Source organism: Cyrtonyx montezumae, unplaced genomic scaffold (genome assembly GCF_038088225.1).
Source record: "Cyrtonyx montezumae isolate F1298 unplaced genomic scaffold, pur_monq_1.0 scaffold_10, whole genome shotgun sequence".
NCBI classification, from domain to species: domain Eukaryota; kingdom Metazoa; phylum Chordata; class Aves; order Galliformes; family Odontophoridae; genus Cyrtonyx; species Cyrtonyx montezumae.
Genome location: NW_027071826.1, coordinates 18,534,641 through 18,548,856, shown reverse-complemented (window position 1 = coordinate 18,548,856; position 14,216 = coordinate 18,534,641). Strand labels below are relative to the sequence as shown.

At 35.7% G+C, this 14,216-nt stretch overlaps 1 protein-coding gene across 1 annotated transcript in view; it reads right to left on the bottom strand.

Annotated features, from left to right (window-relative positions):
* Window positions 1-4,529: 4,529 nt before the first annotated feature.
* The window catches only part of CEP128 (centrosomal protein 128), a 93,591-nt gene continuing 83,904 nt past the window's right edge, over window positions 4,530-14,216 (bottom strand). Inside the window, exons 23-24 of the mRNA XM_065751744.1 lie at window positions 11,122-11,230; window positions 4,530-6,125 (exon numbers count right to left, since the gene is read on the bottom strand). Of these exons, the coding sequence (XP_065607816.1) occupies window positions 6,019-6,125; window positions 11,122-11,230 (216 nt within the window). The 3' untranslated portion in view covers window positions 4,530-6,018. The remainder of the gene's footprint in view (window positions 6,126-11,121; window positions 11,231-14,216) is intronic.

Genomic DNA, 14,216 nt, shown 5'->3' with positions numbered 1-14,216 from the left:
CCTTCTTACTGGCTGAGGAAGGACAGATTCGCAACTTTAGCTTTGGAAACACAGTTGCTATTGTTGTTAGTACAAACGATAAATGCTGGATGTTGCTGTAGTTTAACCACAGTAACCTCTTTCATTTTGTTGTCAACATTCCCAGAGGCATTAGGTTACAGATTTTTGAAAGACCGAGGTTATCACATTCCATTCTGCTCTACTTCTGCATACTGCACTAATGTGCATTTCAGATTTAAAATCAAACTTAGTTCTTTACACAGAAAAGGGTTGTATTCTTAGTAGCCCAGTTATGGGGCTGCGATGACTTCTGTTAAAGAGTGGAAAATATTTTTATATGCTAAACAAATTTAAAAAAATTATTTAGGGATTGTTATGATTTAGATGGAAATACCAACATTTTTAGATTAAAGCACCAAAACAAAAACTCCTCTGATATTTAAATTTAACCAGAAGTTGCTTCGCCTTCCTCATAGCAGTTCAGCCTCATTCTCTGCATCTGTTTCTAAATTCTACCACTGGATTAAGAAAAAAGTAAAAATAAAAATGCAGGAATCTGTGTTGCTTTCTCCTGCATTCCCAGATGCCAACTTGCAGCTCTCACTGACGGCAGTACTGGGAGGTGAAGGCAGAGCTTAAAGCACAGATACATTAGGAATGCAGTTTGAATGTGAGGAGATTTAGAGAACCATGGTAACATTCGACTGTAACAAGCAAATGGTGTCAGTTTTACAAAAATTGCTAGTTCTTTACTCCAGTAGTAGTATTGGCATTTTCATTCATGAAAAATAAATTCAGCACTCCATGGGGCAGCCACTATGCCTGTAAGCCAGAGATGAACTGATAAGTAGATTCCTTAGCTCACAATGTGGATTTTGGAGAATATGAGAATAGTATCTTCACTGTTCCATGGAATTTCATCTTCTCTATTTACATTGGTGAGACAGCTGAAAAGAAAGACTAATAATGTGACTGAGCTTTGAATATTCAAGGAATACTTTCACCACCACCAAAAGCTGGCTTTCATGAAAATTTGGAGAAAAATAAGAAAATGGCTTTGTTTTGCTTTGTGATTCAGTCGTGCTCTACTCTACTCCATGGGGAATGGATACTCCTTGCTACACTGAGATCTATTTTTAATTTGAAGTTTATATAATACAAATGTACTCTCTTGAATATTTAATAATTACCTTCTCAAAAGTAATTAAAATAAATACTCCTATGTTTCCTGTAAATTATTAAAAAACTGAAGGACATTACAAAATTTGAAGTTTATTCAAGTGACAATTATTTGATGCCAAAATAAATGCCCAGTGCATTTCCAAAAGCCCTGTACTGAACCACTGTACTTCAGAACAACCTTAAAAACATAAATACCTGGTCTTAGCTTATTACATCCATTATTTAGTATATACATACAAAGTTGCCTGATTTACCAAATACTGACCAGATCAAAGTAACAAGACACCAATTTAGGTGTGGTATGACGTTTTTTTTCATTACTGAAAATTACTGCTTTAGGCAAGAATGAAGGAACAAGTCACCGAAGGGTTAAAATCCATTCTGATAACCAGGAATGACAGTAATTTTTTAGATAGGTCATACAGTATGCTTTATACAAAAGTAATCTGGTTTTCTACTTTAAAAAATAAAACTGGTCAGAGAAATATCATTACAGGCCAATATGGAAAAAATATTCTTTCTTAAACCACAAAGGGACAGTTTCACATAATGTCATGAAAGAAACTTTAGCCTTCAGTAAAGCGGAAACAAAATTCACTTTGTAATATGAACCTCTATCAAAGGTAGAAGAAAGACAAATATTACATGCTATCTGGGCTGCCATGAGAAGAGGGTAAATTTAAGAAACAATTTTATGGTTTTGGAGACCATAAGCCCAGTCATTAAAGATTCCTTTTTTATTTTGTGTGTGTGTTTGTGTGTGTGTGGTTTCATTGCTTCTATTCCCTCAGCCCTTTTAGAAAATGTTAAAGAAGGAAAAATAACTCTACTGTAAACCCAATCACACAGCCAAAGGCAAATATACTCAGCACTGAACTTAGTAAATTTATTCACCTGAACTTTTTAAAAATAATTCAGTACTTCACATAATAGCAAGGGAGATTAAACTGCTTATCCATCATTGTCAAAAAATATATACAGCAACAGTGATGCTGTTTTTAAAAAGACATCAGATTTCTGAGTTACAAGTGAGGAACAATGTACAAATATATAAAATAGTAAAAGCAATGAATACCCAGATTTTCACAAACACCTTAGGAAAAAGAGAGGATGTTATTTTTCAACACATTGCTTCTCAGCTGAGACATTTCAGTTCCATTCATTTTCCAGCAAGTCAAAGAATCACAGAATTGTAGGGGTTGGAAGGGACCTCTAGAGATTGAGTCCAACCCCCTGCCAAAGCAGCTCCCCAGCCCAGGTTGCACAGGTAGGCGTCCAGGTGGGTCCGGAACGTCTCCAGAGAAGGAGACTCCACCACCTCTCTGTGCAGCTGTGCCACTGCTCCGTCACTGCACTGGGAAGAAGTTCCCACACAAATTTATGTGGAACTTCCTATGCTTCAGTTTGTGGCCATTTCCCCTTGTCCATCGCCACACACTGCAGACAAGAGTCCAGTTTCATCCCTTTGCCTCTCGCTCCTTAGGAATTTATAGATGTGGATCAGATCCCCTCTGAGACTTCTTTTTTCAAGGCTGAAAAGGCCCAGCCTTTCCTCATAATGGTGTTGTTTCATGCCCTTTATCATCTTTGTAGCTCTCCGCTGGACTCTTTCCAGGAGATCCCTGTCTTTTCTGTACTGGGGAGCCCAGAACTGGACACAGTACTCCAGGTGAGGCCTCACCAGGGCAGAGTAGAGGGGGATGATCGCTTCCCTTGACCTGCTGGCCATGGTCTTCTCAATGCTTCCCAGGATCCCACTGGCCACCTTAGCCACTAGGGCATGCTGCTGGTTCACACCCAGCCTATCGTCCAACAGGACACACAGGTCCCTATCCTCAGAGCTCCTTTCCAGCAGGTCATCTCCCAGTCTGTACTGGTGCATGCAGTTATTCCTCCCTAAGTGCAAGACTCTACACTTGCTCTTGTTAAACCTCATCTGGTTCCTTTCTGCCCAACTCTCCAGCCTGTCCAGGTCTTGCTGAATGGCAGCACAGCCTCCCGTCATGTCAGCCATTCCTCCCAGCTTTGTATCATCAGCAAACTTGCTGATCTATCCCCTCATCAAGGCCATTGATGAAGATATTGAACAGGACCGGACCCAGCACCGACCCCTGAGGAGCACCGCTAAGTACAGGCCTCCAAGTGGACTCTGCAGCACCAACCACAACCTCTGAGCTCTGCCAGTCAGACAGTTCTCAATCCACCTCACAACCCACTCAGCTATTCCACACTTCCTCAGCTTTGTTATAAGGATGCTGTGGGAGACAGTGTCAAATGCCTTGCTGAAATAAAGGAAAACTACATCCACTGCTCTCCCCCCATCCACCCAGCCAGTAATGACATCAATAGAAGGCCACCAGGTTGGTTGAGCACGACCTCCCCCTGATGAACCCATGCTGACTACTCTTGATAACTCTCAAGTGATTTACTCAAAAAAACATTTCAGCTTCAGCACTAGACTCTTTCCAAAATGATATATTTAGGTTCCTCCAAAAGTAATGCCTCCTATTTATTTCCATAAGAACTACAAGAGATACAAAGAGCATAATAACACCATTTCATAGAGCAAATTTTCAGCTACAAAACACTATTCTTCAACATAGCCACCGCCATTAGCTATGCTTTTTAATCAGCGATGAACAAGAGCCTGTATGTTGCACACAAAAAAGCCTGCACCAGTGGAGGTGACTCACAGTCACTGTGACCACTTCTGAAACACACCACCCACTACCTCACTGAGCTCACATACACTGTTTTGTCTCCATAAGCATCCATGAATATGAACAGGAGCAGTTTTTTCTCCATGCATTCCATGACACCCATTTACTTCATCCACACTTTCATGTCAGACACTATTCTGTTAGACTGCCCTTATGCTGCTATCACTTGCATGGCAACAACATGGAGGGGAATATTGGTTGGAAGGTTCAACCTCTACTGCCATACCACCAATATCTGCTTCGGACACTGTGGGCCAACATAACAAAAACAGGAGGCATTATTTTCAGACCATCCCTCGGAGAGCATGATTTATTGTTTTATAATATATTTTTAAATTACTTTTTTATATGGTTGTAATAACTTTTAGCTACTATAAAATCTGCAAACTGGTGATTTTCTTGCAGTTTTCTAACATTTTAACAAAAAATAGTTTAAACATTTTTAACATCCCATTTCTAGCTGTGATCTAATTAAAAAAAATAAATTACAAATTCTGGATACACTATACACTTGGTTACATTTATGGTAACTGTGGCCTGAATTAAGCACTACTTCATTATGTATAGTCTTTGTAGACCATAACAGAAATAGGATTGTATTTTTCCTGCCCTCCCCAGAAAAGAATACTGGGTTATATATTTGACTAGTCCTTGCATTGCTGTTGAGATGAGAAGAGATGGACTTGATTGTTTTGTTTTCTGGATCTTTTGAATGAACAGACAAACAATAAGCCAATGACAGCACTGCAATGCATAACATTACACACACAGAGAAGGTAAAGAAAACGTCTCAAATTAAATAAGAAAAAAAATCAAGTGTATAGAAAATGACAGCAAAATTGGTTTTTGTTTCCTCATTTTCTTGTCCAATTTTGATGTTCTCATCAAGAAGTTATGTTTGAAACAGACAGAATACACGTGTACACTGTTAAGTCTACAGAGTTCACAGGGATGGAAGAAAATTTCTTCAGGAACATAAAAAGAAAAAAAAAATGGCCTGTTTTCAGGTGGCACATAATGACCTGAGACATCCATGGTGCTAAAAAACAGTGTTTCAGAGACACTTCCTAAGCACGAAAGAAGAATACAAAACAATTATTGCAATGGCATTCATGTTACTACAGTACTCCAATAGATTTAGTGCATTTTTAAGGCACATCAGTAGTGATTCAGTCCAGAAGAACTAAAAAGAGGAAAAGAAAATCAGGAACCCCAGAAGCACTGCTTTTCTTTTGACAGCAGATTCTGCTGTGATGTGCTGTTTGAGATCACAGTAATGCAGAATTGTACCATTACTGTTTAAAATAGAATCATCCAAACAGATATGACCATGCAGTACAGTATTTCCACAACATTTTAAATTCAGTATGACATGTCTTTTCTAATTGAAAAGAAAACAGAGCAAATAAGTGATCATTAAGCCTTGCTAGTAAAAATTTCAGACACATAGCAATGCCCTTCCATATGCTTCACACAAATGAGTGAGATTCACGCGCTATTAAGTCCAGAGGTCCCACAATATCAAATTTGCAACATCATCTGATAAAACTATTCTGACTATAAGAACAGTTCTAAACAGCTTATAAAAGTGACATACACTGAGCTTGAAGATGTGATATGAATTTCCACTGATTTTGAGGAAATAAGGTTTTAATATTTATTGCTTCTTTCTTAAACAATTGTTGCAAAGTGAAGTACTTAAAGTCATAAATGTGCTTGTTTAACACTGTATAATGACTCAATAAATATTAGGACAAACATTTTTTATGAATATTTTTGATTAGTAATAATATTATCAAATCTTTTTAAATAACACATGTGAACACAATTCCTCTACACAGGTAAATAAGCTCGTATCAAAGATTAATTTCACAATTTTTAAAATTCATAATCTTTTAGGGATACAATAAATTTAGTCTAGAAGTGAATAAAAAAATGCAAGAGTATCATAGTCCCAGAAATCCTTTGGTGCACAGGTTACGGGAGCTGATCAGAGTCTCTTTTGGGGCTCTTCATTCAAGTGTTTGGCAATCACTGAATCATTAAGGTTGTTTCTTCCTACAGCAGATGGAATACCACAGTTCCAAAAAAATCTTCTGAGTTTTTGTAACATGTCCTACTGCTTTCCTCTTCCTGCGTGCAGCTTCATTTCACTGATGGCAGCATTAACAGAATCTTCCTTGGTGGCACTTGTATCAAAAGGGACTATTCTTCGTATACATGCTAAAAAATCAGACAAAAAAAAAATTAAACATCTTCAGAAAAAGACATTTTGCAGAGCATTACTATAATTCATGATGCAATAATATAATTTACAGAGCAGAATATGTCATTAATAAGTATTCAGTACTAGTAATGCTACATTTTTACAGAGGAATATATATCAAAGCTGTTTAATACGTGAAAAACATAGCTTTCTTATACAGAAAAAAAATAAACTTCTGCATTCTCTGAAATTCAGAAATTTCACTAACACTTTTGTTTATGAGACAAAACAAACCACTCAGAAAGTTCCTGAGGAAATGTCATATTCAGTAGTCTAGACCAAAGTCAACAAGTGACATTGAACAGACATTCACTGGATGCCATACCATGTACATTCTTTTGCAACTGGACACATATAAAGTGCTAATTTCTAAATATATTATATTGTATCAAAATCTAGACAATATAAATTGAGAACCTGTCTTATAATAAAGTGCTGGAGGAAAAAATATCTAAATATCCTGACATCTGGTAACTATTTGACAACAGCAAAAAAATGAACGGGAACAAAGTAGATATTATATACAATGTACCTTTTTTCTAAAGGTTTCCCTTATATCATATGAATGTAAGAAATATGGTGCTTCTTGATTGTTCATTGTAAATACCAAGAGGACTAATTTTGAAGAGTGTATTAAAACTGTAGATGTGCTACCATTTAGTAGGAATCACATCCTCATACTTAGGAGGAGTGAGATGATTTCATGTCTAGAAGGAAAATAAAATCACTGCGTATGGGACATCAGTAAAACAGTGAGTCATTTTTCAGCATAAAAATTTCAGCATTTGTCCAGAATTATACTACTGTATGCAGTTTCAAATTGAAGAAAAAAAAAAAGAAAAAACACACAGAATTAATTGCTGTACTAAATGAATTTTCATTTAACTCTTTTCAACCATCCCAGGTTCTTACCATTGAGGAACACAAGGTTTTGTTCTAGAACATTGTACTACAGCATTGTGACGTTACAATGCCTTGTTAAATAACTTAATTGAAATTATAAATCTCAATTCAAACTGTCTTGAAAGCTTATGAAAAAGTATCCACAGAGGGATAAAGAGAGGCATCAGCATACATTGCAGGAGTTGATTGTCATAGCAGTAAAAATCAACATTTAAGACAAATTGCTTTTATTCAACCATGATATCGTTCCTAATATACATGTCCAAACAAGAGTGTTGTTTATCACCAGACACAGAGAGTCAGTGAAGACTGTGATCCTAATTACAGACTGAGAAAACTAGTGACTACTTTCTTCTCCTTAAAGTCATGGCTTACTAAGCCCTGGAACATGAATTCCCAAAAACAACAGCCAGCCAGAAAGACATGTGGCTGCTAGGAAACTATCCAGGCTAAAGCCTTGAAGTGATGAACTGTACAAAGAGAAAGGCAGGAACCAACTTTCAGAGCTAATGCAAAGCATCTGCAACTCCCAGGACCTTCAATATTATAAAACTATAGAAAACTACAGTGGTCATGAAGAAGTTTCTGAAGAGTATTCATTAGATAACAACTAGTAGTGAGTTTTTAAATCAACTGCTCGGTCTGACAATACTGTAGACTGCAAGCTGTATCCCATGAACAGTTCCTTGTATAAATCATGTCACAGGTTCCACATCTTCCTTTCTAAGGACATGAGTACAGAAATAAAAATTAAATTTCACAACATCTTTAAAATAGCTTTTTTGTTGTTTTTTAATGGAAAAGCCATTATAATTGCAGAAATACTTCAGATATTAAAATACAGACCAAAGAAAACAGAATGCTAATTACTTTGCCTTTCACTTACATGCTGCATTGGCAACTTTGTGTTACATACATAGAGATGCAGACTGTATTTTTTCCCTGTTTTCTTCAACCAATTTTGAACCTAAATCCCAGGTTTCCCACCACAGATGAACTAAAGCACATCAGATGCATCTGCTCTCTACCCTGATGCTCTTTAAATGTCACACGAGACCCATATTAGGAAAGAACATTTTTGTACCATCTACTGACTATAATCTGTAAGTTTTTATGAGTCTAAGAGAGTGGAGATACACTATATCACAAAGGCTTGCAAATTGCTCTGGAAAATGAACTGAAAATAAAGGTCTTCTGAAATAAGATGAATTAGTGATAGCAAATGGGTGATGACACTTACAGGTAGATTTACTAAAAGCTACAGGAGGTTTGGGAGCAAAAGACCTCGAGCTAGACTGCACTGTCAAAGCCTCAAGTTATAATTAATTAATATCATTACTGAAATTAAAAGTTCACGGAGTTTATATGATTAAGTTGAGTGAAGAAGTTGATTTTATCATTCAACACTCACTAGCAATTATAAGAAAAGCTCCAAAAGGTTAGAACAGAATTTTCACTTGAAACTATAGCAACAACTTTAAAATACACCTTAAAATTTGACTGGTGGATCAGTCACTAACCAGTGTGCAGGGTGTGACTCAAATGCTTCAAAAGAACGTAGTGTTCTGAGGCATCACGAAGGGATGCAAAATGTGTGATGAGACCTATGGGAAATCTATGCCCTCCTGCAATGACAGGTGGAAGCATACACATTTGCTCTTAATTTTTGCCTTATTTTAAAAATAACTTTCACACCTAACAAAAAAAACCAAGAAAAACATTTCCTGCACCATTCTGAGACTTTGAATATATGAAATGTGAAAATCTGCTTAATTTAGGATTTAAAAAATACCTCCCAGATGAAAAAACACAATAGTCCCTCAGCCACATCTAAAAATGGTATCAGAAGTCTTCCACAACTTTTGAAGACTCTGCAAATATTTCATAAGGATCGATATTGTATCATTACTGTCTTCTTTTCATAATTTATTTTTCAACTCTAGAAAATTTTTCCAATTGAAGGAGAGAAAATATATCCCAAACTGGTTTGCTAGATTGGTATTCAGGTTCCCCATATATTCTCTATCAGACCTGGAAACTCTTCTCTTTCCTCCCTCAGAATAGAAATATTAGATAATATCTCTTTCAAGGGCTTTTTCAATTTATGTCTTTGCCAAGAATGCTCAGCAAGTACTGAAACATGAGTTTGGTAGGAGCACCTTACCTATAGAATAAGAGAGAAAAAAGTTTTAATCCTACCGCCAGGACTAAACTCTAAACTCTAGTATTAAGTTCCATTAAAGCTATAAAAGCAATGTGGGTAATTGTGACTACTTTTAACTTCTAAAAGACAATAATATTTAAGCAAAATAATAATGAATAGACTGCATACACTACAGAGTTCAACTCATATTGCATTTCTATTCTTGATAATAATTCTGTCTCCCATGTTGAGAAAACGCCTGAGAAAGATAATCTACGTTTTATCCAAATACAATCCTGTTTCAGTTTCAAAACTGTAACCCACCATCATGCCATTCCTTGGTGAGGTTGATCATCTTTAGCATTTGTAAGTACTGGCATTAATTCTATCAAATCTAATGCTCTTTGCTGGCTGAAAATTGAAATGGAATAAGGTAGAATGGAGTAAAACAGAACAGCCTTAGTTGAAATGGAAATTATTTTTCCTTATTCAATTAATTCCCTTAACTGATCAGCTATATAACAAAGTCTACTTTTCTAACACTGCTATTCCTTAATTGTCTAATTTGACCATGTTATAAATATGTTGCATGGAGCTTGTCGTATAACTCATCCAGCACCTCTACTTTTACAAACTGAATTTTTACTGCGACACATTTTTTGCAGCTGAATTGCAGAATCAGAGAACTGCTGAGGTAGATCTGTTGGAGATGAACTAGTTCAATATGCCTGGCTGGTTTTTTTTTTGTTTGTTTGTTTTTTAATATACCCTTAACGACTGAGCTGTTCTTGAACTTGGAAAGACACTGACAGGTATGTAAGAAAAATGGGAGAACAGCTCTTGAGCCAGGGGAAATTGTTCCTGAAGTACAGATGAGATCAAGGCTTTTACCCATATGCTTTGTTCCCACTGTTGTTATTTAGTAAGTTCTGCTGAAAAAATATTTAATCACAAACTACATATTTTGAGAGGAAAAGAAAGCAACTATCTTCAACCTTACCAGATCAACTCAGGACTTACTGTTGGTGAACAGTGATTTACTGCAGTGTTCATTCCATGACAAAAAACATTTGGAAGTGCACTGAAGCCTGAAATAGGACTTTCCATTACACAGAATGCACTAGGTTGCCAAAACACTAACTGGTTATACTGAAAAGAAATGGAAGGTAATATCCTTCTGAATAAAAGTTTTTGACATCCCTGTGCCAGGATCTGATATGTTAAGAATTGCATACATACACGTATAAATATTTGGATATATATTTTTGTGTGTGAAAACTATTTTCTTCCCTCCATATATTTTCTGAATCAGTTCTGACCCTCATGGAAGGGTATTGCAGCAGATAAAGATCTAATATATCCCATCTTTTACTGTGAAGCTCCCAGCTGTATCAGAGATCAGATAACCTCTAATGACCACAAGTTATACACAAGCACTACAAAGAATCACTAAAAACTTGTGAAGTAGATGTAGAATTAGTGAATCCAACTCTGATTGTTAATCAGCTGCACAATCATGAGACTAATCAGAACACATGCAAGCTGGGGAACAGAACTCTTTGAGAATATATCTTTAGTCTGAGAAAATGCACAGCTTACATATGCATAATTGTTCATGTGGAGACTGCAAAACCAAATGCAGTCCCATTCTTTACCAGAGGTTTGGCTGACAAACATAAATATTTTATTTTCCAGTTAAAAATAATGGTGTAATTGTGATGTTACGAAGTTATTCATAGACACAAATGTCCACCTGGTACCTAATGCTGAAACATAGCAGAACTCTTCAGATAGTTCTAGAACTTTTTGTCAATACATAGAATGTCATGCTCTTTCAAGTAAAACAGCTTTAAAAGAAGAAAATATATTAACTGTTGTGGATTTTCTTCCTGTGAAACAATACTTACAACTAGAATCTGAGAGCAGTGAGCTGGACAAAAAATTGTTCGGAGTTTGACAACTTGAAGAGGAAGCCATCACTTGTATACCAGAAATTTCAGCATCCATTTCCACATCCTATGGCAGCCAATTACACAAAATAATATTTCATATCATTAAGCTGTAAAATTTTACAAAGTACATGCAGTTACATTTACATATGCTGTGATTTCACACATTCTGGAAAACACCAATATGAATTCCCAGCATAGCAACAGCTATTTGCTTATGAGTGCTATGCCTTCTTTACCACTGCAAAACCTTTGAAAACCTTTATCTGAGTAAACCACTGGGAGCTCTGTCAATGTTACCATAATCAGTTCTAATAATGTTACTTCCTCCATCTCCATCACATCCACAGTACAGGGCAAATCATACTGGCAAGTCTGGCATCAGTAAATAATGAAGTTTCCATTAATGAATGGTCTACATCAACTTACTGAAGTTCAACAATCTAGTAATAAAAAAAATTAAATCCACTTTCCCTGCCACTGAGGAAACTTCAACTTCATTGATTTTCACGTCAAAGTATCTGAAGATGTTTTTTCACCTTTTTTCTTTTAACCATCAAATTAAGTTTGAAGTACAATGTAAATATTTATGGCTAGACACATACAACATAGCTTTTTAGTAAGAAAAGTCATTTGGTTTGCAAGCTAGGAAAAGAAGGTAATTTATAAAAGCCCATTTAAACAAAAAGCTCTGTAAATTTTTATTAGTAATGCAGCAAATAGTCCACAGTTGTAATCAATAGCTTCCAAAATAAGATTTAAAAGCTTGCCTTGATATCCTAATTACTCAGTTTCTTGAAATGAGAAAAGATAATAATGCACAAATGCATCAGTATATAAACCATATAATTTTGCTTCCAGACTCCTGAGGGAATTTTGTTAAAACAACTTGCAACTTACTGTTAATACTGATGCTGAGATTTGAAAAATAAATAGAAAACAAAATAAATTCTAATGTTAGAGATACAATAAGCTTTTGTCCCATCAGTGAAAAGGTATTTACTCCTATTAAGATTAATAGAAACTATACATATTAATTCCCTTGTGTTCTGATGAGATGCACATAGCACAACAACTTAAAAAGAAAAAAAAAATGTAGTCTTTCTATTCTGCTTCCAGAAATGCTTTGCTAGAGTAGAACTTTAAAAAACAAAAAACAAAAAACAAGGCACATACACTAGCATCTGCAATCACAATGGCTTTTTCTTTACAGAAATTTGCATTTACATAATGTATCTTTCTCACATACTTTTTTCTACTCAATAAATAACAGTCTCTAGGTTTGTTCTAGCTTTTTGTTTTAATCTTGCATTAGTTGGTATTCTCTATTACTTATTTTATGATTATTTGTTATATTTACCTCCTTTTTCCCCAATTTCTCATTTAGCTACTATCACAGCCTTTCAGTTGAAAAATCACCTTCAACATCCTTTATTAGCTGAAACATTACACTTAAACCTTTACAAATCAGAATGATGATACTGCTGGTGTTCTAAACAACAGGTATTGCAAAGACGCCTGAAAAGACTACTGAGAAGTGGAAAGAGTGGAGACAAATGTAACCAGGAGAAAGAATAACTGGTTTTAGGGCAACTTTCACATGGTTTTCCTTTTTGGTCCATAAACTGAAAAGAGGTTAGATAGGGGATTAGCTAATACCTCTATCAGATTAGTGTATTCAAGCAACATTATCTACCAAATATCTGTCAATTTACACAGCGGAAGCTCAACTGTGTGTATGAATCAAAACTATCATAAACAATGAACACTGATGTCCTCCAGACAACACTCTTCCACCAATCAATTTTAGAGACTCCCTACTAACAGTATACACTTTTGATGAAATGAAACAATGCGTTTGAGTCAGTTCCAAGGGAGAGTAAGAAAGGCAAGCATTAAAAACGGATTTTTTAGACTAAGCCAGCCTTATCACTGCAATCAGATTAGCACCCGTCTGTTACTTGTTTTTGAACATTCTGTTCCATTTGTAACAGCTGTGACAGCAAAAGACTGTATGTTATTAAAAAAAAAACCAAAACAATTAGGACTGACTAAAAGGAAGCCATTAAATGCTCCTTCTAGTCTTAACAAAAGAGGAAGCATCATTTTGGAATCAGCCTTTCACAGTTTCTGAACACATAGTTCCAGTCACATGAACTCAGTAAGCCCGGTCAGCTTAGGGCAATATTATATTCTGTTTTCAGTTGATTGCATTCCACTTAGATTTTCAATATTTGCCAAATTTCAATGGCCACCGAATTAGTAACTTGTGTGAAAGCAACAGAAATTGCAGAAACTGAAGAGTATTAGTAGCAATAGTCTCAAAGTGAACCTGCTCTTTTCTTACAGAAGAGTATTGCTCAGGTAGCTTCAATACTGTTTTCTTGAAGCAGCAATTTACTAAATTAAAATATTCCATCTTCATTTTAACTTTTCTACTTGTTAGAAGACCTACTGTTAGATAGGTTTTAGAGACAGATGACTGCTGTGGAGGATGTGATGACACAAACAGCTTGAAGCTTTTTGTAACATTGGGCATAATCCTACATTGGGAGCTCAACTGACACATCTGACGCTGACAATGAATCCCGATGGCAGTAGCAGAAAATCAAGTACAATCCTCAGTCATGAACACTTACTTCAATGCCACCATAAAAAATTGTTGCAGTTGTGCTAAGGTAAGCTGCTAACATAAGGACATGCAGTGAGAAGTAATACAATAATGAACAAGGATATACAAATAGAAAAATATGTTAGCTGAAAAGGTAGACTCATTACAGGTATTATTTCTAAACTAAGAGCACTAGATTTGTAATTCCAGGAGTTAGGAAGTCATGCTTAGCTCTGTGAGTAGTGATCTTCAGGAAAACAGTTCTCTGTTTGCCTCAATTTTGCTAATGTATGAAATAGATACGATTTTAAAGAATCAGAGATGAACTACTGAAAAAAAGCCAATATATGCAGCCTAAAAAAAATTAATCTTTCTTTTAATGAAGGGAACAGGTTTCAACATTTTCCTTCAGCCCAAAAGGTCAAGGGAAAAGTGAACAAAC